Source organism: Mustelus asterias, chromosome 4, assembly GCF_964213995.1.
Source record: "Mustelus asterias chromosome 4, sMusAst1.hap1.1, whole genome shotgun sequence".
NCBI classification, from domain to species: Eukaryota; Metazoa; Chordata; class Chondrichthyes; order Carcharhiniformes; family Triakidae; genus Mustelus; species Mustelus asterias.
Window position 1 is genome coordinate 42,889,841 of NC_135804.1, and position 25,637 is coordinate 42,915,477.

General features: G+C 39.3%; 1 protein-coding gene across 7 annotated transcripts in view; it reads left to right on the top strand.

Moving 5' to 3' along the window:
• The window catches only part of fto (FTO alpha-ketoglutarate dependent dioxygenase), a 439,188-nt gene that overhangs the window by 70,347 nt on the left and 343,204 nt on the right, over positions 1–25,637 (top strand). For 6 of the 7 annotated variants that reach the window (XM_078210887.1, XM_078210889.1, XM_078210888.1 and 3 more), the window contains 3 exons: positions 15,495–15,572; positions 18,323–18,968; positions 20,463–20,612. In XM_078210887.1, coding sequence (XP_078067013.1) covers positions 15,495–15,572; positions 18,323–18,968; positions 20,463–20,612 — 874 coding nt within the window. The remainder of the gene's footprint in view (positions 1–15,494; positions 15,573–18,322; positions 18,969–20,462; positions 20,613–25,637) is intronic. The other variant, XM_078210893.1, reaches the window with a different exon arrangement.

A 25,637-nucleotide genomic window follows, 5' to 3' on the forward strand; every position in this document is an offset into this window, starting at 1 on the left:
CAAGATGCCCCGAAGCACTTTGTAGCCAATTCATTACTTGTTATGTACGGTTCCTGTTGGGATATAAGCATTTTGATAAAGAAAATATTTTTATCCATAAAAAATAGATTAAACCATTAATGTCACTTTTTTAAAGTTTTCATTCTACTGCAGTTGTCTCAGCTTGTCTTTTAGAAGAGAAAAAAGCCTTTTATTACACACTGACGTTGCTTCACTTTGCTAATGAAACATAGAAACATAGAAAAACTACAGCACAAACAGGCCCTTCGGCCCCACAAGTTGTGCCGAACATATCCCTACCTTTTAGGCCTACCTATAACCCTCCATTCTGTTAAGTCCCATGTACTCATCCAGGAGTCTCTTAAAAGTCCCTATTGAGTTTGCCTCCATCACCACTGACGGCAGCCGATTCCACTTGCCCACCACCCTCTGTGTGAAAAACTTCCCCCTAACATTTCCCCTGTACCTACCCCCCAGCACCTTAAACCTGTGTCCTCTTGTAGCAGCCATTTCCACCCTGGGAAAAAGCCTCTGAGAGTCCACCCGATCTATGCCTCTCAACATCTTATGTACCTCTATTAGGTCTCCTCTCATCCTACGTCTCTCCAAGGAGAAAAGACCGAGCTCCTTCAGCCTATCCTCATAAGGCATGCCACTCAATCCAGGCAACATCCTTGTAAATCTCCTCTGCACCCTTTCAATCATGTCCACATCCTTCCTGTAATGAGGCGACCAGAACTGAGCACAGTACTCCAAGTGGGGTCTGACGAGGGTCTTATATAGCTGCATCATTATCCCCGGACTCCTAAACTCAATCCCTCGATTGATAAAGGCCAGCACACCATACGCCTTCTTAACCACCTCCTCCACCTGCGGGGCCGATTTTAGAGTCCTATGGACCCGGACCCCAAGGTCCTTCTGATCCTCCGCAGTACTAAGAGTCTTTCCCTTAATATTGTACTCCTTCATCCCATTTGACCTGCCAGAATGGACTTATCTGGGTTGAAGTCCATCTGCCACTTCTCCGCCCAGTCTTGCATCCTATCTATGTCCCTCTGTAACTTCTGACATCCCTCCAGACTATCCACAACCCCACCAACCTTCGTGTCGTCGGAAAACTTACCAACCCATCCCTCCACTTCGTCATCTAGGTCATTTATGAAAATGACAAACAGCAAGGGTCCCAGAACAGATCCTTGGGGCACACCACTGGTGACCGACCTCCATTTAGAAAAAGACCCATCTATACACACTCTCTGCCTTCTGCAGGCAAGCCAGTTCTGGATCCACAGGGCAGCAGCACCTTGGATCCCATGCCCTCTCTCTTTTTCTCGAAGCCTTGCATGGGGGACCTTATCGAACGCCTTGCTAAAATCCATATAAACCACATCTACCGCTTTCCCTTCGTCAATGTGTTTAGTCACATTTTCGAAGAACTCCACCAGGCTCGTAAGGCACGATCTGCCTTTGACAAAGCCATGCTGAGTATTCTTGAGCATACTAAGCCTTTCTAAATGCTCATAAATCCTGTCCCTCAGGATCTTCTCCATCAGCTTACCAACCACTGAGGTTAGACTCACCTGTCAGTAATTACCTGGGCTATCCCTATTCCCCTTCTTGAAAATAGGAACCACATCCGCAATCCTCCAATCCTCTGACACCTCTCCCGTCTCCATCGACGACGCAAAGATCATCGCCAGAGGCTCGGCAATCTCTTCTCTTCCCTCACCTCCCACAGTAACCTGGGGTGCATCCCATCCAGTCCCGGCGACTTATCTATCTTGATGCCATTCAAAGATTCCAGCACAACCTCTTTCTTAAAGTCCACATACTCAATCTAATGAGATGTTCCTTTTGCAGCATTTCCATGTTTTCATTATAGTTTTCAACTTGTCATGCTTAAAAGAATCATTCAATTAAAAATACTGAGCTACAGTGCCATTTGAGTACATTGCATAAATGGTGTTCAAAAATTCCAAAATTTTGAATTCCAAGTTATCTTAAAACCTTTATAGATATGAAAGATGTGTAACAAAGCACATTATGTCGCACCTCAAGATATATTGGTAGAGGGATTGAGTTTCGGAGCCAGGAGGTCATGCTGCATCTGTACAAAACTCTGGTGCGGCCGCACTTGGGAGTATTGCGTACAGTTCTGGTCGCCGCATTATAGGAAAGATGTGGAAGTGTTGGAAAGGGTGCAGAGGAGATTTACCAGGATGTTGCCTGGTATGGTGGGAAAGTCGTATGAGGAAAGGCTGAGGGACTTGAGGTTGTTTTCGTTAGAGAGAAGAAGGTTAAGAGGTGACTTAATAGAGGCATACAAGATGATCAGAGGATTAGATAGGGTGGATAGTGAGAGCCATTTTCCTCGGATGGTGATGGCTAACACGAGGGGACATAGCTTTAAATTGAGGGGTGAGAGATATAGGACAGATGTTAGAGGTAGGTTCTTTACTCCGAGAGTAGTAAGGGCATGGAATGCCCTGCCTGCAGCAGTAGTGGACTCGTCAACATTGAGAGCATTCAAATGGTTATTGGATAAACATATGGATGATATTGGAATCGTGTAGATTAGATGGGCTTTAGATTGGTTTCACTGGTCGGCGTAACATCGAGGGCCGAAGGGCCTGTACTGCGCTGTAATGTTCTATGCTGTCAAAGCTTAATGAATGTTGTGTTGACTTTTATATCTTTTGTAACATCAGTAGAATGGAAGGCTATATGTTGATCTGGTCGAACTGTACCTTGTGTACTGCATCCAGTCCTGATTACTAAGCAACGAAAGAGATATTCAAATACTGAAGGTAGTGCAGAAAAGAATCTTGGTCTTGATCCCTAGAGTCAGAGCTAAGTTATGAGGATTGACTCGAGAGCATGGGCTTTATAACCTGAAAGGCAACTATCTGGAAAGTGATCTTGCAGAAGTGTATCAGATAGTTAAGGGAATGAAAGTCATAGATCTGAAGCATTGCTTTAAGGTAAATAGTGAGATTTGGGCCAGGGAACATGTTCAAACTATGAAACAATTTGGAGCTGATTTCAGGCAGTTGTTCTTCAGCCAAAAATTGATGAACATTTAAAATTTCAGAGATTAGGTGCAAGATTCTTTTCTGCATTACTTTCAGTATTTGAATCTCAAGTGGCAAAGCCAAAATTTCTAAATTACATTGCGTCATTATGAGCACTTTAGGATATTTCAGGATGGATGGATTAAGATGGGCCTTATTTTCCACATTCATTAGCAATTTGTGATGTAATATTTTTGTTACTGCCAGAAGTATTCTGTCATATTATTTGATTGGATGAGCTGGTAAGTTGGTTCCTTTTGGCCTCTGCTGTCCTCCTTCCCTCTGTGTCCCCAACCTTCCTGCTCTCTTAACAGTTGCATATGTTGTAATACCTCCCAGATGTGTCCACTTGCTTAAGGCCACTGAACTGTCTCTAACGTGGTAGCTACAAGAAGATCATTCAGTCCACAGCCAAATTACATCCCAAACTCCATTCCCCCAATCTCACAATCTCTTCTTGCCCCTATTACTTCCCAGTCTAAGCCCCCTAACCTGTTGTTTCCCTCTTATCCTAGTTTGTTCCTCCAAGACAGCCTACATTTTCTTTATTTTTCTGCCTATTCCTCGTCCACATCTTCGATGCATTGGCTGTTATTATCTGGTGAGCCACAGGCTTTAAAAAATGACTAAATCAGGAAAGCAACGTGTGTGAGATCAAGTGAGAGCATCCAGGATATACAGAAGTGGAAGTGGAAAGGCAGACTTTACCAAAGAAGTAGACAGAAATATGATGAGCCAAAACAAGCGACGAATTGAGAGTTGGCAGTTTTGTAAGAGCTTAACAAAGGGAGAAAAAAAAAGCAGAAATTAAATACCTGATGGAGGCACAGACAAAACTTTGAGATGTAGACATAATTACAATAGGCAAACTTTTTCTTGTGCATTGATAAAATTAACTGAAAAATTAAATTGTTTGTTTTTTTTATGTCCTTTTTAAAGTTATTAAATCTTATTGCTGCTTGTCAATACATTTTGAATATTTACAGAGCTGTCATGTGAACTTAGTACTCTTATTTGCCATATCCATTCCCAGGGTAACAAAATGTATGTTGGTCTGTGAAGCTGTGAACTATTACTTATTTACTCTGTTGCCCATCTGGTATAGCTTGACTTTACATTTTTTTTGTGGAATTTGCGAATAGCTTGATGTATTTGACATCTGCGTGACAGCTTCCTTGTATGTGAGAGGTGCAGTCTGCTGCAACAACCCAGCTGTGTATATTTGTCTGTGCATCAAGCTGAGGAGCAGCACTTAGCTATAACTGACAATCAAATGTGAGCAAGTATTAAGACTCGAGTGCAGTTCAATATTATGTGCTTTGGTCTGGGTTGGGTATTTGACATAGGCAGGGATGTGTGTCATATTTCCTAGCTTCCATATTTTTGTGCTCAGAGTCTACACAATATGACAGCTATAGTGCAACAATACAGATTGAAAGTTTACATATATTTCCTTTCAATTTTACTGTGGATTTTAACTGCATTCATACTAAAAAAAAAGCCATTATTTAGATATCCTTTAAGTGGGGGAAAAAAAGGAACAATTGAAGATTTTTTCTGTCAGATATAGCACTATGCCACAGGCTGGTATGAAACACATATCAAGATCTTCACTATACTTTTGAGAGTACAAAGTTCCAAATTGCACCTAGCACCTTTCGTGAAGAGGGATAAATAGAACATGAGCCAACCGTAGCTCTGTTGTGCATCTCCAGACATTCAGCTAAAGTGAGATATTGCAGAAACCTCAGTGAATGTTACTGTCATGCAAAGAGTGATGCATGGCCATAACCCTTGAAAGATGGGAACAAATCTGTTTGGTTGAGAATCCATTATGGTCAAGTTTAGTTTATTCTCAGCTCTGTAAGCTGCTGATATTGAAATTGCATGGTCTTCACCCAAGTTTCTCATTCAATGTTAAAGACACAGTTTGACACTATCACCATGGAGGTGTGGTCTCTTGAGTCACTGGTCTCCATGATTATAAGTTTTGCAGAACAGCTGTAATTTACACAAACGTGTTTCATAAGTATGTCTGAGATAGGTGAGGAAGTCACCATCGTACTTTTTTGGCAAAAGATAGGGATGTTACTGGAAATGTTGCCAATGAGCTGAATCCTTTTCATAGAAATCATAGAAATCATAGAAACCCTACAGTGTAGAAGGAGGCCATTCGGCCCATCGAGTCTGCACCGACCACAATCCCACCCAGGCCCTACCCCCACATATTTACCTGCTAATCCCTCTAACTACGCATCCCAGGGACAATTTTTAACCTGGCCAATCAACCTAACCCGCACATCTTTGGACTGTGGGAGGAAACCGGAGCACCCGGAGGAAACCCACGCAGACACGAGGAGAATGTGCAAACTCCACACAGACAGTGACCCGAGCCGGGAATCGAACCCAGGACCCTGGAGCTGTGAAGCAGCAGTGCTAACCACTGTGCTACCGTGCCGCCCCTTTTAATACAATATTTTACAAATTGAACTTTTTTAAAAACAAAGTTGTCAAAATTTCTAATCCGTTTGTGAGTTATGCACTCAATGTTTTATGTAACACATTTTACAAAGCATTAACACTAGCATATTCTAGATCTGCTCTTATTACTCTGACACTTTGATCTCTGAGGGTTGGGAATCTTTCATGGAATAAATCAGAGAATGGCTTGAGGAAAGGGTGTTTCTGTCATGGGAAAAGCTTTTATAATGTTTTTGCACTACACACAAAGTTTTGACAACTCGTTGGCAAACCTAAGTTATATTACATTTATTTCCTGTCTTCACTCAGAAAAAACGAGTAGATAATAGGAAGCTAGGGAACAAAGACTTGACATTATAGTTGTAAATATATGTTAAACATTTGAAACTGTGGAACCTGCTAATCAAGTTATTTAACTGTTCAATACGTGCATTTTGCACTTGCATTTAGTGATTAGAGAGTAGAAACAGATGGATTGCATGGTGGCACGGTGCTTAGCAGTGATGCCTCACAGCGCTAGGGACCCGGGTTCAATTCTGGCCTTGGATGACTGTGTGGAGTTTGCAAGTTCTCTCTGTATCTGCGTGGGTTTTCTCCCACAATCCAAAAATGTGTAGGTTATGTGGATTAGCTATGTTAAATGCATGGGTTACGGGGTAGGGTGAAGGGGAGGGCTTGGATTGGATTTCTTTTGGGGAGTCGGTGCAGACTTGATGGGCTAAATGGCCTCTTTCTGCACTGTAGTGCTTCTATGGATGCCCTTCCATGGTATTGGGGCCTGCATGAAGAGAACAAAGACTGAACCACACAGGTGAAAGCAGGAAGTGTCGGTTAGAATATTTCATTCAATGTCAAATCATAGAATGCCTACAGTGCAGAAGCAGGCCATTTGGCCTGTTCAGTCTGCACCGATTCTTTGAAAGAACTTCTTATCCAGGCCCACCCACCTGCCTTATCCACGTAGCTCCACACATTTATCCGCTAATCCCCCTAATTTATATATCTTGGGACATTAAGAGACAATTTAGCATGATCAATCCATCTAACTTGCACATTTTTGGACCGTGGGAGGAAATCCATGCGGACATGGGGAGAACATGCAAACTCCACACAATCACCCAAGGCTAGAATTGATCCTGGGTTCCTGGCGCTAACCACTGTCCACCATGCAATCAATACAGAGAGTGAAATAAAGAAAGACAGGATGAAAAGAGATAGATAAAAGGGACAGTTTTTATTTTTCAAATCTCCAGCAATAATGTCTGAAGGAATGAGACTCTCTACATTGTGAAGTGAATTTTCAATGACAGAGAGGTTGTTTGCCAGAAATTAAGGAATAGTATACTACCAAAAATTCACTAACACTTGAATGGATTATTTCTAACTTTTTCTGGACATGTATAGTGAGTAGTACCACAACGTCTTGACCTTCAAGTGTTGAGTTTCAAGTCTCCCCGAGATACTGCTGCAGCGTCTGAAGGTGCAGATTTCTGTATTTAATTGCATATGTGCAGATGCCAAAGTTGCTGTCCATTTTATTCATTATTAAGAGTAAGTGGTGATTGCCTTGCCATTATCTTGATTGCAAAGTTCAACCATTAAATTTTAATAAAAAACAGCTAGAGAAATATGATTATAACAAGACTTGCTGACAGGAATTTCCAGTCCTGAATGATTTTCTCATTATTCAACAACAAAGGATAATAATGAAGGTTTATTTTTAAATCTTCCCATCCATGTGCCCAGTCTTTTATCACCCCTTGTTATCTCTGACTTTAACATTGACCCCAGACTGTGTTACCGAACTATCTATCCTAAATAACTGAGTCAGAACTTCATTCAACTCAATATTGACAGGACTGAAACCATTTTTGGATTTTCTACAAGAAGCTTCACAGTCATCCGTGATTCAATTGCACAAGAACAAAAGAAAATAGGAGAATACTATATGGCCTGTTGAGTCTGCACCACAACTCAATACGATCATGGTTGACCTTGTACTTCAACTCCTCTTTCGCACCCATTTCCCATGTCCCTTGATTCTCTCAGACTCAATCTTACATATATTCAGTAATGACGCTCCCACAGTCTTCTAAGGCAGAGAATTCCAAAGATTCAGAATCTTTCGATGAAGAAATTTCTGCTCCTCTGAGTCCAAAAATGAACTCCATGTCCTGAAATTGTGCCCTCTTATTCTAGGTTCCCTGACCAGGAAAACAATGTCTTTGTATCTATCCTGTCAAACCCTATCATAATCTTGAATGTTTTAATGGGAGCACCTCTCATTCTTCTAAACTCTAGAGAATAAAGATCCAATTTACTAAGTCATTCAAAATAGCGTAAGCCAGTCATCACAGGGATGAATCCAGTCAACAATCTCACGTACCATCTCCAATGTAAGTGTATCTTTCCTTAAGTATGGAGACCAAAATTGCGTATAGTATTCCACATGTGGTCGCACCAATCATTGTAGCAAGATACCTTTATTCTTGTACTCTAGTCCCCTTGCGAACAAGCTGAACCTGCCACTTGCTTTCCTAATTGTTGGACCTGCATGTTGACTTGGTGTTCCCTGCATGAGTACATCTAAATCTCTCTGCATATTACCATTTACAAGTTTCACACCTTTTAAAAATTATGATGTTTTTTTATTCTTATGACCAAAGTGTGCTTTCCCACATTATGTTCCATCTGCCCACTGTTGCTCATTCAATACAGTCTATATCTTTTTGTATCCTCACAGGTTGCATTCCCACCTAGCTATGCATTGTCAGAAAACATAGATGCATTACTCTATGTATTTTTGTTTAAATCATTAATATAGATTATAAATACCTAAGGCTAACACTGATATGTAGAACTGATCCTTGTGGCACTCAACAAGTCATAGGTAGCTAACTTGAAAATGCCCTATTTTGTCCCTTCTCTTTGCTTCATGCCTGTTAACTAATCTCTATCCATGCTAATATATCATTCTCAACTTCACAAGCCCTTATCTTGGGTGGCATCTTATCAAATTACTTTTGAAAATCCAAGTATAATACATCTACTGGTTCCTCTTTATCTATCATTCTAGTTACATCATTAAATGGGATTTCCCTTTCATAAAACCAAGTTGACTTGTTCTAATCATACGACAAATTCCTTAGTGCATTAAAACTTCCTATATTCTAGCATTTTCAATGATGTTAGGTTTTTTTGTTTTATTTATTAGTCTCACAAGTAGGCTTACATTAACAAGTAGTCGCTACACTCCGGCGCCAGTTCAGGTACAAAGAGGGAGAGTTTAGCATGGCCAATGCACCTAACCAGCACGTCTTTCGGACTGAGAGGGGAAACCAGAGCACCTGGAGGAAATCTGCGCAGACATGGGGAGAACATGCAGACTCCGCACAGACAGTGACCCAAGCCGGGAATCAAACCCGGGTCCCTGGTGCTGTGTGGCAGCAGTGCTAATCAGTATGCCACTGTGCCACCTTTCCAGTTCCAGTTTCTGCTGGGACGGTTGGAGAGTTTTGGGATTTTTGGAAAATCAGCCAGCACATCTATTTCTGCAGCTGTCTCTTTTTGATCCCTAGGACATGGGTCATCAGGTCCTGAGGATTTGTCATGTTTTAATCCATTTAATTTCTCCAGTACTTTTTTTCTCTGCTATTAATTATCGTAATTTTCTCACTATTGTTAGCCCTAGGTGACCCTCCAGTTCTATTTATCCATCATTGATATTCTCTTCCTTCTTCGTCTTTTTCCTTGAAATCTTCCCTCCATAACATTTCCTGCAAGTCTGTTTTCTCTTAAAATGTGCCTTATCCAGACTCTCTCTTCGTCTCTAATCATGTTAATTGGGATCGGTTTGGCTCAGTTGGCTGGACAGCTCCTTTGTGATGCAGGGTGTTGCCAACAGCGTGTATTTTATGCCATATAGGCTGAGGTTATTCATGAAGGCCCTGCCTTCTCAACCTTGCTCCTCCCCTGAGATGTGGTGATCCTCAGGCTAAATCATCACCAGCCCACCCTCCCTCTCAAATTGGAGAGCAGCCTCTGGTCATTTGGGACTTTGGTGACTTTATTATCTATTTATTAATTATGATCAGTGAAATTATTTGTTTGTTCAGTCTCCACAACACTTCATCATTTGTTACTTTTTCTATTCAATTGATCCTTTTCATTCTCCTCCAAACCCACTTTTCAAAGCTATTTAGCAACTTGGTCTCCTCTTTCCGCAAGGATTCAAGTCTCATATCCATGCAAAACAACACTCCAAGTCAAGCTTTTTATGTGTCACTTCTTAAGTTCAGCTATCCCATCAGCAACCTTACTAATTCCCATTGCTATCCTTCTTATTTCTTTATTATATGGTGAAAGACATTTGAGTAGACTGGAGAGCTGGATGACCTGCAAGAAATCTACGTGTACAAACAGCAACAGTGCGAGTAGCCAATAGCGAGTTGGAACCATGTGCAATTGGAAGAGGAGTTCAATAAGTGCGTTCTTCAATGTCTACACAGAAGCAATGATCCAAAGAGTGGTTTGAAGACATAGAATCTGGTGTTACAATTGGTGGGGATGGGATGGAATAATCTTAATGTCAGTTAGATTTGGAAATGGCAAAGCACTTGCAACAAGCACAGAAGGAGGATTTCAAGAACTGATAGACTAGTAACAGCTGACATGAACTTTGGAATGGAAGATTTTCTACACTAAAGTGGTGCATATCTCAAAATCACCAAACTGTTAATCAGTTCATTTTTAATAAACAAAAATTTTTCTTCTAATCTCAAAGTCTTGTTAGTTTAGTACCTGGAGCTCAGGATCATAAATAACATTCAATGGGGATGAATAGACATAGCAAAACTGTGGTTATCTTTGAGCCAGAAGCAGTAAATTAAGGCAAATTTGTAATTTCTTTATAATGGGCAGCATTGTGGCTCAGTAGTTATCACTGCTGCCTTAGCGCCAGGGACCCGGGTTCAATTCCAACCTTGAATGACTGTTTGTCTGTGTGGAGTTTGCACGTTCTCCCCGTCCTCAAGGAGGACGAAGGCAATCAGTACACAGGTGCAGACAAACAGAAAGCAGAGAGAGAGAAAGAAAAACATAGGACTCTTATGAGAAGAAGCAATTAACCCTCAGGCAGAGATCAGTTTTTCCGTGTGGCAGGAAAAAAAACAGGAGCACTTGGAGATACTTAATGAGCTGGCTAAGTTTCCTCTGGGTGCACCGGTTTCCCCCCACAACCCAAAGATGTGCAAGTTAGGTGGATTGGCTGTGCTAAATTGTGCCTTAGAGTCCAAAGATCAGTAGGTTAGGTGGTAGATACATGGTGTTATGGGGATACTGTGCAGGGTTGAGCCTGGATAAGAGATGCTCTTTCTAAGAGTCAGTGCAGACTTAATGGGCCGAATGACCTCTTACTGCTGTATAAGATTCTATTATATGGTTCTTCAAAATGTCAGTATAATCTGGAATTTTTAAGAAGAACTTTTGCGTCTATTGAAAAGGAATCAATGTAATTTATTTTACGTAATAAGAAATACTGGTCCATGTGACCATGTGGTCCTTACCTGGAAGCTGTACCAATTGGAAGTTGAGATGAAAAGTCATGTGGCCAGAGACAGAAGCTATTGCTGTAACAAAGAAAAACATGAGCTGCAGACACAAAGAACAGCTCAAGCAGACGAAGGAGCTCAAACAGTTCAAGGAGGACGAAGGCAATCAGTCCACAGGTGCAGACAAACAGAAAGCAGAGAGAGAGAAAGAAAAACACAGGACTCTTATGAGGAGAAGAAGCAATTAACCCTCAGGCAGAGATCAGTTTTTCTGTGTGGCAGGAAAAAAAACAGGAGCACTTGGGGATACTTAATGAGCTGGCTAAAAAGATCTAAAACCTGGAAATCTGAATAAGTAACTAACATATACTAAAGAGCTGGCTGTTTTGCCAGAAGTGACCAAACTGTGAATTGGAGTATTATTCATTGCTCAGTTGAAAGAAACTCTGGAAAGCTGCACCAAGACTGTTGTGATCTGAGTGAGAGAGGATTCATAGAAGTGTTGCCATGCTGAGGATAATTGCACTCATAAAGCTCTTGAGGTGAAAGTGTTGTCAGATAGTACTGACCTATTCTGCATGAGGAAAGAACAGTATATTGTTGAAATGTGCAGCTACATAGTGCCACATTTGTATGTGAGTGATGAAATGCTTTCGTTGCTCCCCAGTATGACCCACCCCCTTGGCACTGCCTGGTGCCAGCTGGGCAGTTCAAAGGTGCCTGGTGGGCACTGGGTCAGTTTGTCCATTGAGCAGTGCCAGGGTGCCAGGCTGGCACTGCCCAAGGGCACCCACCTTCTCCCCCCCCCCCCCCCCCCCCCTTGTCCCTGACTTCCCACGGTGCCTCAATGGCCTCTTTCCTCATCTGTAGGGTGAGGATGCCTGTTCCCCATTAGTGGGGAGCAGTTGTAAACCCAGCTAGTGGGAACCACTCTTGCGGGGGGGGGGGTTGTTCTTTTTTTAAAAAAGCACTTGGGAGACTCGCGACCGGCTGGACGCTGGTCGTGAACCTTGCAAAATGCCTCTTGCTGATGTCTCTCGGCCCACTGTGTTATTGAGCAGTGTAGCGGGCTGGGAGAATCCCGGCCATTTGCCTGTTATTTCACGTATATTCATTCTGATTCATGGTAAAGTACAAGCGACAGAAAGAGGAATCTTGTTGGTAATTTCTTTATCTGGGGTCATTCAATACATTTGGTTATTTTGGCTTAGGGTTCCTCAAGGGGATTGTGGCAAAATTAGAATAAACCAAACAACTAGACGCAGTTCAGTGCTCACACTGTAGTTTAATAATCTGCTCACATTTACACTCTGTGTCTCACCACATTCTAAGTACCTGAAATATGTCCCCTCTTGACCTTTATTTCTTCCAATAAAATGATTTCAATTCCAGGACACTCTTGTCAACATCCTTGCTACTAACTGTTGCTTGAACTTCTTTCAAAACAATTAAGGGGGAATTTTAACTCTCGGGTGGAAAGCCAGTGGGTCATCTGGGCTGCCCAGCTGGGATCCACAGTGAGAGGCCTGATCCATTTTAACAGCCGAACCTCGTTAACATTCTGCCAGCTAGCTGCCTGCAACAGGTGTCAGACATTTAATTCAGATTTTATGAGGTATGAGGATTTTATAGTATATTCAGAACAATAGGAATATACCATAGTAAAAACCGTCTTTGAAATGGCAGCCAACCTCAGTTTTAATAAGAATGATAAAATGTGGTATCGTGGCACTTTTATGACCTTTAAATTTTTGGTGGATTATACTGTAGCAGGATTTTTTTTCAACCTTTAGGAAGTAGCAGAAACTGAATATATCTTTTAATTCAAATATTTGGAGTGGTTCTCAAAGTTTTGTTTAAAATGCACAAGATTAAGATCGACTACATAGAGGTCTATTTGTTTCTGTTGTAAAACAGTTTTTTTAAGCAAACACAATTGCAGTTCAATGAGCAATTACAATATAACCAAACAAACATTAGCAAATAGGGCGGCACGGTGGTTAGCACTGCTGCCTCACAGCGCCAGGGACTCGGGTTCAATTCTGGCTTTGGGTCACTGTGTGGAGTTTGCATGTTCTCCTCGTGTCTGTGTGGGTTTCCGTTGGGTGCTCCGGTGTCCTCCCACAGTCCAAAGATGTGCAGGTTAAGTGGATTGACCATGGTAAATTGCCCCTTGGTGTCAGGGAAATTAGCAAGATGAATACATGGGGTTATGGGGACAGGGCCTGGGTGGGATTGTTGTCAGTGCAGGCTCAATGGGTCGAATGTCCTCCTTCTGCACTGTAGGGATTCTATGAATATGATGTAATTACTCTAGAGCTGCTTTTGTTTGAAAATGGGGTAATAAGCTCTGTATCCTGAAGAATAAAAACTGATGTGAATTGTATGAATGGATTGTATTTAGTGGTAATCTGTAGTTCCAGTGTGCTGTAGCTAAATGCAATACTGATGACAGCTATTTTCATTCTTGTTAATGCACATTTATACTTTACAAATAAAAATCATCTCAGTATGCTGCACACTCCGCACTCCATAGTGATGGAGTGATTGCTCTGCAGATCTTTGGTATCTATGGGTCCATCCATATGCCTTTGCAGGACATTTGCAGAGCCCAATGTAATTCAGAAGGATGTTTATTATATAAGTGATAGGGTGTGAATTACACATTTTCTTAAACAAAAGTTTTAGGTTGATGATGACTCTCTGGAACATAATCCTGCAAGAGATATGTTTCAAGATGTTTACATTTACATTTTAATTAGACGACCACATCTAGCAACATGGTGGCCACAAAACTAGCCGATAAGGACGCTAGTTTCATCATATCCAGATGGCCTCCATTTATATGGAGACTGTGGCATATTTCAGAAATTGGGTAGCTAAATTGGTTACCAAATAGACCTTGATTTAAGAAGCAGAGTAAATTGTATTCTATATTATTAGGCTGCGTATCTCATTTCTTTCTTTAACTGCGTCATCATTTGCAATACATGCTTCATACCTCCATAGAGTGACTGCATTTTTTAATCATGGAAACATATATCTACTGTCATACCTAATATTACTTTCATCAGAAATGCACTTTAATTTAAATAATATGAACAATTATTAGATCTAATGTAACAAATGTGTTATGCAATACTCTTGAGAATTAGATCACTTATGAAGCTTAATTTTGAAGAACACAAGGGTAAAATATGGGATATTTAAAGTCACATTTTATTTACTACCACTGATAAATTCCCAGATTGTTTTTGGAGGTGTATAACTGATTTTATCATGAATTTCAAAAACCCCCCAAAATTGCTCATTATTCTTGTTCCAAAATGAGATCTGAAGTGGCGGCCCCATTAAATGTGTAATATTAAGATACACTTTGAGGAATCATTAACAAAATGGAAACATTTCATGCAATTATCACAATACAACATTCACAACTCCTGTTACAAAGAACAAACTTTAGCATCAACTATGTAATGTTTCATATTAAATTTTTGAAATTTTGCTTCATGATTTCACTTTTGTGCTGTGCTACATCTAGCAATCAACATTTACATCATACAGTGCACGACACAACTGCTAAATGTGAAGAAATAAAAATAGTTCTGGAAAACTCAGGAGGTCTGGCAGCATTTATGGAGGGAGAAACAATTTTAGTGTTTCAAGTCCAATGCGACTTTTCTTAGGAATTCAAACTCTGGGTTCTGAAGGACAATCATATTAGACTTAAAACATTAACTCTATTTCTCTCTCCACAGATGCTGCCAAACAATCTGATTTTTTCCTGCACATTAAGTTTTTGTTTCAGATCTCCAACATCCACAATATTTTGTTCTTGTACTAATTATGCTGCCCTTCTAAAATTGTTTGACAGTATTTTGTGATTAAGGAGATTGAAATTACTTTTGGAACTGATTTGAGGCTCATGTAAATAAGAGTTCAGTGCTTTGTAAATATTTTAAAGATTATTAGTTTGCTTGACTGTGACTTGATAGCCACTTTAATGAAGAACCAATCTTTACTGATTTTCTCCAAAAACTACTCTGGGATGATGGGCTCTAATTTCCCTTCTTTTGGTTTTCTCATGCTTTTGGTGCAAAAAATGAAAGCAGAAAAATATCTGAATTTAAAAAAATATCTGAAAATATATGAACTTTTAAATCAACATATAACGTGACTTTAAAGGTCCTATAATAAATGCATCATTGCATTATCATTAAAAATCTAAGGTTCTTGTAAAAGATCATTTGTATAAAAACCTTGTATAACATCATTTTGCAGGACAGTGGGAAGAAATATAGCCTTATGAGTGTTCACAAATTATAGTAATGCATTATGTGCTGTGCTCTTTTTGTTTGAAATTAATTTCTTATACTGTGTGCTTTTCTAACAGAAGCAAAAGCTGTTAAAGGAAATTGAAGACCGGAAGCTTCCATATTTAACACCCAAGGATGTGCAGTTTGAACAATTGGTAAGCCATTTTTACATACTAATGAGTTCTGAAATTATAAAGGACATTTAATTACTGCAAATAATTCCATCATTACCCAACAGCCATACCTAGATAGAATATGGGTTTGTGACATCAAAAATCATTCCTTTTTTTAATTAAAGCAAATTTAATATGATCATGAATGAGGATATAAAATTTGCACTACATCTAGAACTTGTGGGTTCTGGATGGATTTTTACATTGCAACCATCAACATAGCAAGATTATAGCCTAATTGCCCAGGTCATCAAGCACATGCCTCCTCACCACTAGCTTGAGTATTCATTCTCAAGACAATTTCTAGTTCTAGCTTGCCCCACCCCCTTGGAAATGATTTTCATCAGATTTTGTTTACTGCAAGATGCAGCATCATGCAGTGTTGGGTTGGAGCAGATGAAAGAAGAACCTTTGTACCAAAGAACCACTTTTTTGTTGGCTATCACTTCAGGATTGTATAATCCAGCAAACTGTTGTCTGAAGAGTTTCCAAAACCAATAGCATGAAACTAATATTATATTGCTTTCAAGTGTAATGACAGCTTTAGTAAATGCTTTAAGGTAAAAATCAGGTAACCTGACCAGAATCTTGCTTTGTCATATGTACAGCATAGTGCAGCCAACTGTACTCCTCCTAGGTAGTGAGCTTTGCTGGAATTAATGATTGATATCTGGATTTGCAAAATTAAAGAGGTGCTATGAATGACATATGATAACTAATGGACCCGCATTAACATTTCATAATATGTCAAAATTGTGGAGTATTGTGCATAATATAGGTGAACAATTTGTTTTCCCCATTAAAAGTGTTGATGTTAGGCATTTTTATATCTGTGAACTATGTCCTGTCCTGCTTGTCGGTACTCCTACCAAGAGATCTGCTGTCATGGTATGTCATGCCAGTCCACCTTGCACCATCCACGCACACCCATTGTAGCTTGTCCGCAAACACTCTGTGACATCCAACTGCACCTATGTTGATTCCTCATTCTGCTCCTCTCCACTTTGTCCTCTAGCCAAAATCTCTGTAGCTTTTCGGCTCTTAAGAAATGGCTGATATTTTCTTTTCCGTATGTCATTTTTAGTGTTCTTTTTGTTTGCAGTTTCAATGAATACATAACACATTGCTTTTGTGCTCACAGGTATAAATACTACATTTTATCTGTGTAGACATAGGATACATTGAATTGATACAAGTATACTTGAATTCTCTGCATTGTAACCTTCTGTATCATGAAGAAAGTGCATTGTAATTGGAACTGCTTATCCATACTCCTGCTGTCAATTTGACATGTATTGTCATCACAATTTTTGCTTCATTCCCAACTGATGAATTAAAGTGTCTGTCTTGGCTCAGTGGTAGCATTCTTGCCTCTGAGTCAGAAGGTGCAGATCCAAGTCCCCACACCAGGACTTGAAAACAAAAAAACACCTGATACTCCTGTGCTATACTGAAGTAGAGCAGCACTATCGGAGATGCCATCTTTTAAATGCAATGTTAAACCAAGGCCTTGATGTCCCCTCAGGTTGATGTAAAAGAACTTATTTTAAAAGATCAGTGGAATTACCCACAGTATCCTGGCCATATTTAACCCTCATCACAAAAAAAACAGATTATCTGGTCATTATCGCATTACTGTTCATTGGACCTTGTGTAGAAATTGACTGCTGCTATACCGTACATTACAACGGTGATTATACTTCAAAACTACTTAATTCTGTAATGATATATAGTTTTTTTATGTTTAAGAGGAGTGTTTTGAAATTCAGTTCTTTTTCTGCAGGCAGTCGGTATGTCTGGCTGGAATGCAGTTCAGATGCTGGGACAGCAGAATAATTACTCATTTTAGTCATGTAGTGTTTACTTAGGAGAGACCTAATGGATTTTTGTTTATGGATGACGATTTCCCCTGGGGCTTTTTATTAAGATGATTGATCGGGTGATATAATAATGTGGTTAATGGGAGGAGTTAAATTGTGCCAGAAAATCAGTTTTCAGTTCTGGCTAGGGTTTGTTTAAAGACAGAGGTATGAAAGTTGCTCTGACACTCAAAATCTCTCTCTGAAAGCTTTAAAACTGACTTAGACCTCTTATAGCAAGCATATTTCTGGTTGCTAACTGTATTTAAAGTGGAATTTTAAATCTGTAAGAGAATGATGCTTATTTGAAACTGAAACAATGATAAGTTAGAAATTAAAGTTGTTTCCTTTCGTGTTTTAACTATTTATTGTTCAACTGTTAAATGTTAAGCTGCTTTATTTTGTTAAGAGTTATACTTAAACTATTATTAAATAAAGTTTGTTTTATTATGAAAGATCCCTGATTTGTCAGCGGAACTACTCCTGTAGTGAAGCATCCTATCTTCATATTTATGCCAAAATAGGAAAAATTGTTTGCTTCGAGTCTGGCTTCCTAATATAATTTGGGATTCTGGCCCAGGACCCTAACCATTCTTTGCAAAGTGCTTTGTGAAGTCCTGAGGTTATGAAAGACGCTATATAAATGCAAGTTTTTAAAAACCGTGTTTTCCACATTCCATACTGAGGATATGCTTACTAATTTTAATGTTTTGTTAAATATACATTAATGAGCCTACAAAAGCCAAAAATGGGACACTAAATCTATCCTTGTAATTTTGGCATTTATATGGAGAAGGATACACTGTACTGAATAGTTTTTAGAAATTATGTTTTAAATATAAGTGTTTGGAAAAACCTTTCTGCTCTGTTTAGTCAAAGGCCAAATATCCGAAATTATACTTGAGACAAGCCAGCTGTGTACCTCAGGAAATTCATCAAAAAGTCCAACAAGGATTGACAATGCTGCAAGACTGTAAGTGTTTTGCTCAAGATCTTGTTCAAATAAAAGGCAAAGATGTACTTACACCAGTGTATCGACTACTCGTAGGAGACCCCGGCTCTACATATTGTTACTTAAACACAAGGTTGTTTACAATACCTTGGCCTTCCCATGGTGTTGAGGTGAAGTACAGCAGTGATGAAATAGGTAAAGCTTGCAAAGCTATTAAAGATCTTAATGAATACTTGCATGTGGAAGCAATGAAAATTTTGTTGGATCATTGTTCAGCTGATGTTGAAGAAATGGGATTTGTGGCAGCGGCAGCAACTTCTGCACTCATTAAGGACTCTGGGAGTATGAAGGATGGAACTTATCCCAACGAAGAAAGCAGCATTAGTGCTGTGTTAAAAGATAGAACATCTTTTAGTGTGACTCTGTTGAACTACATGGACCCTTCAAAAATGAAATACCTAAAAGAGGAACCATACTTTGGAATGGGAAAGATGGCTGTGAGTTGGCATCATGATGAAAACCTAGTGGAAAGGTCAACAGTTGCTGTGTATAACTACAGCTGTGATGGTATGTATGGAAAGGAGTGGAGAATTACAGGGTTACTGCTTGCTGTTTTAATGCTTCCACCCCCTGAAGCTTTCTTCACACATAGAGGCTGCACACCTGCAAACTTGTACATCAATTTAGATTTACTGTTTGCTAATTGTTTTAGAGCACTGTAGAAATGTTAAATCAACACGTGTGGGCATACATGTTTCAGTATTTTATGGAATCCATTTTGTTTACATAAGCTGCCCTGTACTTTTTTTTGGCGTGCAGTGCTTATATGTATTGTAATTAACTAACTGGTTGGACGCCAAGAATATAAAACCGGCAACAAAAAAAATTCATTGCCGAGTTCCTCAGGTGCACATTTCCACTCATATAAATGCTTTTATTGTCATTGACATCATCGTCTCTATTGGAGTGATTTGTCAAAAATGAACTAGCTGTTGCTGCATGCTGATTTTATTACCATTTACTTTGCTTTCAAGATACTACTGGGGTTAGCTTTGAACAGAAGTAATTCATTCAATTTTTACCGTTGTTTGTAATATGCTTTAGTTAGTTTCTGTAGAAGCAACCCGAACATTAAGAGCAAATCTATAACGAGCAGCATGTTACATTACAGATGCAAATTAATCAAAAGGATGGGCTTTTAGTTTTAGTTTATCTTCAACTTCAGTGATCAAAATAATCAAACTCATTTGTTACCAGTAATTATCAGAGCTTTTAAATGTCTAACCTACGTGTCCTGCTTGAACTTGGGTTTTGGCAATAAACCTTCTTAAAACTCAAAAAATAAGTCATTTTAACGAGCACATTCCAAAGGTGCTGGATTTATTAGGAAACCCCAGGAAACTTTGATTGAAATTACTCCTTTTGATTGTAGTTCTCCATTTTATTGGTGCCATATTGGGAGCAGTGTTGCAGTTGATAATGTCTGCCAAAAGTTGGGTAAATTCTGTCAAACAGACATCTAGTTAGCCCATAGAGATTTCTTGCTGTACTTGTTAAACTCTGTTATGTTAAAATCCCTTCAAAGCAATGGTATTTGCTGGATTTTCAAACAACTACTGTGAAATTAAGTTCCAATTTATATGAACAGAGTTTTTAAACAAAATCCCCCGACAGGCTTTAGTATTGATTTCTTTTTTCCTCAAGGTCTTCAGGAGATCTTGTTTTCTTATTTGTGTACTCAGACTATGGCAGCCCAAAAGCAATTGGGGCTTTTTGTTATATTTCCTTTTCATTCCATATTTTCTGCACAACTGAAATCACTTGACAGATTACTGTGCATCTGTGTCAGACAGTTGGACATACTGATGAGAGGTTTCTGCAATGCATGAAATCCCTCATCACTTAAGAACTGACTGCGTATGATAAATTCATTAGTCTATTTTATGTAATCTGCTTCTGAATATGGGGGTTGTCTGTAAGGGAAACAGATTTATTATAACATACCTTACTGTGATTGTAATAAATCATTTTTACTCAACCCCTATCCTTTCTCCCTTACAGATTTAGGACCTGCTGCAGATGAAAGCAACATAACGTCAATAAAGGGCAGAGACCCAGCACTTTGGCATGTCGGCCTAAAAGTAGCCTGGGACATTGCTACACCAGGGCTGGCATTTCCCCTACGTCCCGGCGATTGTTACTTTATGCTTGGTAATTTTTTAGCATTCTACCTACTCTGCTTTCCCATGAGGCACTCTTGGTAGTGCAGGTCAAGAAATCCAAGTGTTTCCTTCTTAATACCTACAGGCATTCTATTACTTTTTATCTGAAATTAACTGGTTTCATATTGTAATGTGTGCAACGGATTTATCTTTGGAACTTATTGTTTCTATCTTCCAAAGCATTGTTTTGAGTGGATGGCCTTGGGTGATAATGAAAACATTTTGGGCCAAATTTTATGAGGAGTGCCGTTGGATGACCACTGCGCTTATATGTTTGCACTAAGATGGTGCTCCACATTTCTAGCCCCGATGTCTGAACCAGGTCTCCTCAGAAATGTGGAGCGCACATATGTTGTTGGAAACCTTCTTTGTTGTGCAGGATCATTGGGGGACTAAAAGCCATGTACCTTTATGTGACACTAGCTGCCTTATTTTGGTAAGCGCTCATTCACTAATATACTGAAAAGCTTTGGGAAATTTAAGTAGCTTTTCTGTGTGTTAGTGAATGAGTGTGGGTGACAGGGTGACAGGGTACCAGTGGACAAGGTGGGTAAGATGCCAGCTGGGGAGGGTGGTTGGTGAGTCAGGGAGGGAGGATGTCAGAGGGTCAGGGAAAGAGTTGGGTTAGGAGCTGCAGTGGGGAGTTGGAGGATCCGTTGTAAAGTTACCAGGAGTTACACATTTATTTCTGACTGTTTTCTGGCTAACTACCCAGGTTGGTAAATTGGAATCCTCCGAAGTCTCCAACTCTAACTCAAGGTTGGAGACTTTGTCAGAGGTTCCCAGGGAGTGGGGAATTTTCCATTGGAAGTTTAAACTTTTTAGGCAATTACAATGAAGTCCTTGTGTTGAGATTTCTGAGGGGTCCCTTAGCACATCTTCCAGCGTACATCTGTTCTCCAACCATCTGGAGACTGGAACATCTGGGCCAAAGGCAAGATTTTACATTTTTTTAAAGACATTGTAATCTTTCAATCTCCTTTGGATGAGGTATCCTTTATCAGTTTCAAAAAGTGGCATAAATTCCTTTTTAAAAAAAAAACACATTAGGCTCGTTAAGTGCCTACAGGAATGAAAGACATATTAGAACCATGGAAATTAACATTGTTAATCAGCCGCCAAGTTAGAATGAGACAGTTGATATCTGTATCCACATACAGTGTGTGTACTTGGGATATGAGACAAAATAAAATTGTCCTGCAGTACCACGCTATAGGTAGAATTCTTGCTTTGAAACATGTGTAATGTAATCTTTATAGTTTTATGAAAAGGAAACAGTTTCACTTAATTAACAATAAAATATTGGTCTGCAGAGGAAGTGTGCACTGGGCCCTGCTGTCTCAGATGCAGGTTCCAGGGTGTCTGATACACGGGTTATTCAGTGTTAGCCATAAATTCTCACACACGCTAAGAAGGTGTGTGAAAGGTTTAATGCTTACTGTGCCCAGAAGTCTAGTTAAATAAGGTTGTTATAGTTTCAGTGTGAAAGAATGTGAATTTTGCCCCCTCCTAAATATTTGGAACAGTGATGCTTCATCTGTTCTTGCCTATGCTGACATTTGGTCCTTTAGAGAGGAACCAAGATAAAGAGGTTTAGGAGTGATAACAGACTGATGACTACATGCTTACCCTGGGTATGACCTTTCGTGGAGACACTTATACTACCAGATATCAGGCACCAGCCAAGTTTTATGTACCAGCACTTGTAAATGAAATAAGAAAATGATTGCTCTGAGTTGACTTTGGCTATATGTTACTTTTTTTTAAGTACTGATTGAGCTCATCCTTGACAGTAATTTAATCAAAGAAAATAAATGCACAATGGAATGAGGCAATTGAGTCTTTGGTTAGAAGCTACAATGTGATACCCATTTGATGATTTGGATAAATAAAAAATCTGGTAAAATTAAAAACAAAAGAAATAAAATAATTTTCTTCTCTAATTTCCATTTTCCCATCAAGTTCCCTGATCTGGAGGCTGTGCAGACAATCTGCTCAAAGGTCAGTGTTTATTTGATCAGGGTATTCATTACAAGGCAGGATGGACTTTAATTTCTTTCACATTTGAGTCTTTGGCCTTAATATTTACTTGGAATCATGAAGAGAGGGAGGATTTTCAGAATAAAAACCTGGAAGTGTGGGATTCTGGATATCTTGCTGAAATTAAGTGCAGGATGTCTTTTGAGTGTTCTCAACAAATTTCCTGGCTGATAGCTAGCCAGACAGGCAGCCTGGCTATGTGTTGGATGGGAAAGTAGCCAAGAAGCAGGTGCTAGGTATGTAGGAGATCACTGGGTGGTGGTCAGATGAGCTGAAGATTGAGGCGGTTGGGGGAATTCAAAGATTGTAGAATAGTGAGCAATCGGAGATTGTGCAGGAGGTTAGGGCTTGGCGTTTGGCTATCGTGGTGTCCAATTATGGGGTCTGTAAAAAGGTTAGCTTGGAGGGGAACATTGAACAAGCACTGCTGCTCAACTCACAAAGTCAATGGGGTCATTTATCTCATGGAACACGCCTCTTGCCTGCCAGGAGTTGAAGTCCCAACTAGGAAACTGACCTCCATGGGCTACAAATTAATATGTTATTAAAATGGAGGCAAAGAACCTCCTGAGGAGATTTTTCTGATTGACTCATAAGAGTAGACCAGTTGCCCTTCCAAGATCTTCCTCTGTTGAAATGGGAAAGTTGTGTTGTGGTTGGGTTTTAAATTTTTGAATGTTCTACTCCCATTCACCCCAATTTCACACATGCTCGCAGATTAATGTTCTCTCTTTTGTCTATGCTCATTACCTCTTTTCAGCAATTGGTCAAGATCACAAATTTGTTCCATGAGAATACATCAAATGAATAGATATTAGGAAATCCTCACTTGCTGTTTCATTTCCTCCATACTACCCGCTAGCTCGAGACATTCTGAATGTACCTTTACATATCACCTACGACTGACAGCCATTAATTTCATCATTTAAGTATGTTAGTTCAGAATGCTAATGAGAACTGAAAAGAAACTAAATTTTAACATTGACAACTTCTTTGCTTTTTTTCAAATTGGAAGTGAACAAAGATGTGAGCTGAAGGAACAATTTGAATGGACATGTTGAATATTAATAAACTGATGCAAAATGAATAAACTTGCTTAATGGGAATAAGCTGGAAGAAGTTTGAAAACTGCCTTATGGTTCAGTCAAAATAAAACACCTTTAATCTGTCCACTGTCGTTGGAACTTAATACCATTAATCATAAATTCTTGTTAAATATCTAGCTTTAAGCAGTGCACTATGTTTAACAACCTAAATTGCCATGGCTAAATTTCACACTGCATTCCACTCTTGATTTTTGTATTTTTACTGGAGAGTAATTGTAAATTCTGAATGCTGTGTTTTTTGACAGATTTAAATTATGCATATTTGCTTAACTTGTAACATCTGCTTAAAAGATTTATTTCACAAAGCTAAGCCCATCGGACCATATATATTTACAGCAAGAGGCCATTCATCCCATTCATCTGTTCCATCAGTTCATCAAGGCAATATAAGATGAAATCCATTGCTGTGTTGCTGTCTTGTAGCTCTGTACAGTATTTTGCTTCAAATGTTTGTCTACCTTTGTCTGAAAAGATGCAACTTTGATTCTCCAGGTGACAAAGTATTCCATGTTCCTCAATGTGAAGGATATTTTTTTTCTAACCTTCTCATCGCTGTTTTAAGTACTCCATCACAAATAGTTCCAGTATCGCACATGTTTCTCGAGACTAAATTTGTTGATGTTTCTCACCCCAATATACCGAAGAATTTGGTGCTGAATACTGTCTACTTAAAGACTTTAATGTAATGGAGCACCGAAAATTGCAGATTCTGTGACCTTGCTATTGTCTTGCACAAATGTATCATTGGTCCAAATGTTGCTGTCAGAATAACAATGAGGCCAATGTATCCATTATTTAATACTTAAATGCTACAGCAATTTCAGATGAGGACCGATGTGAGGTTAAATGTAGAAAATCAAAAATTCCTGTCCAAAATCTACTGAATTTGCAAAAATGGCATCTCACTTCTGAACTGCATAAAATTGCAGTATTTGTGTGATAGATACTAAGATAAACTAACTACAATAAATTAGGTCTTGGCAATTTCATCTAAGTACACTTTTTTAGTGAAGTGATAAATATCAGTTACTGCCAGTCAGCTACTCTGACACCAAGAATTAACCATTTGACGCATTTAGCCTTATTCTTTCCAGTTACAACAGAAACAAAACAAAATTTTGCACCGAGCCATATAATGAGATATTAAGGCAGATGACCAAAATCTTGGTCAAGGAGGTTGGCTTTAAGGAGTTGCTTAACGAGGCAGATGGTGGAGCGATTAAATTTGGCGATGCTCAAGAGGCTGGATTTAGAGGTGCACAAATATCTCAGAGGATTGTAAGGCTGACGGAAGTTACAGAGATGGGGAGAGGCAGGACAAGGAGGAATTTGAAAACAATGTTAAAATCAAGACATTGTTTAACTGGAAGCCAGTATAGGTCAGTGAGTACAGATGTGAAGAGTGAATGGCTTTTGGTCTGAGTTGGTATACAGGCAGCAAGGTTTTGAGTTATCTCAGGTTAAAGGAGGATAGAATGTGGGGGGCCGATGAGGATTGCATTAGAATTTTGAAGTCTGGTGATAACAAATGTTACCAATTGTAACAAAGGTTATAATTTGGTATTCTTGTGAATTCTCCTGATGAGTCCAAAATGAAAAGTTTTGACAGAGTATCTCTTGCAATATCATTTGCAATACTCAAGTAACACAGATGGTTGGAGATTTAAATTTTTTTTAACTTTTCTGTTTTTACCTTTCTTAATTCAAATAATCTGTCCCTCTTTTTTCTTGCATTATCTGATTTGACATTAAATTCACCCATTCTATTTTGCAATTCCTTCTCAAGTCATTCTGCTGCCAATTTCACGTTTCAGTCTGATTGGTGAAGGAGATGTTTACCCTGTGCACTCTGCAGTTACTTACCTTGT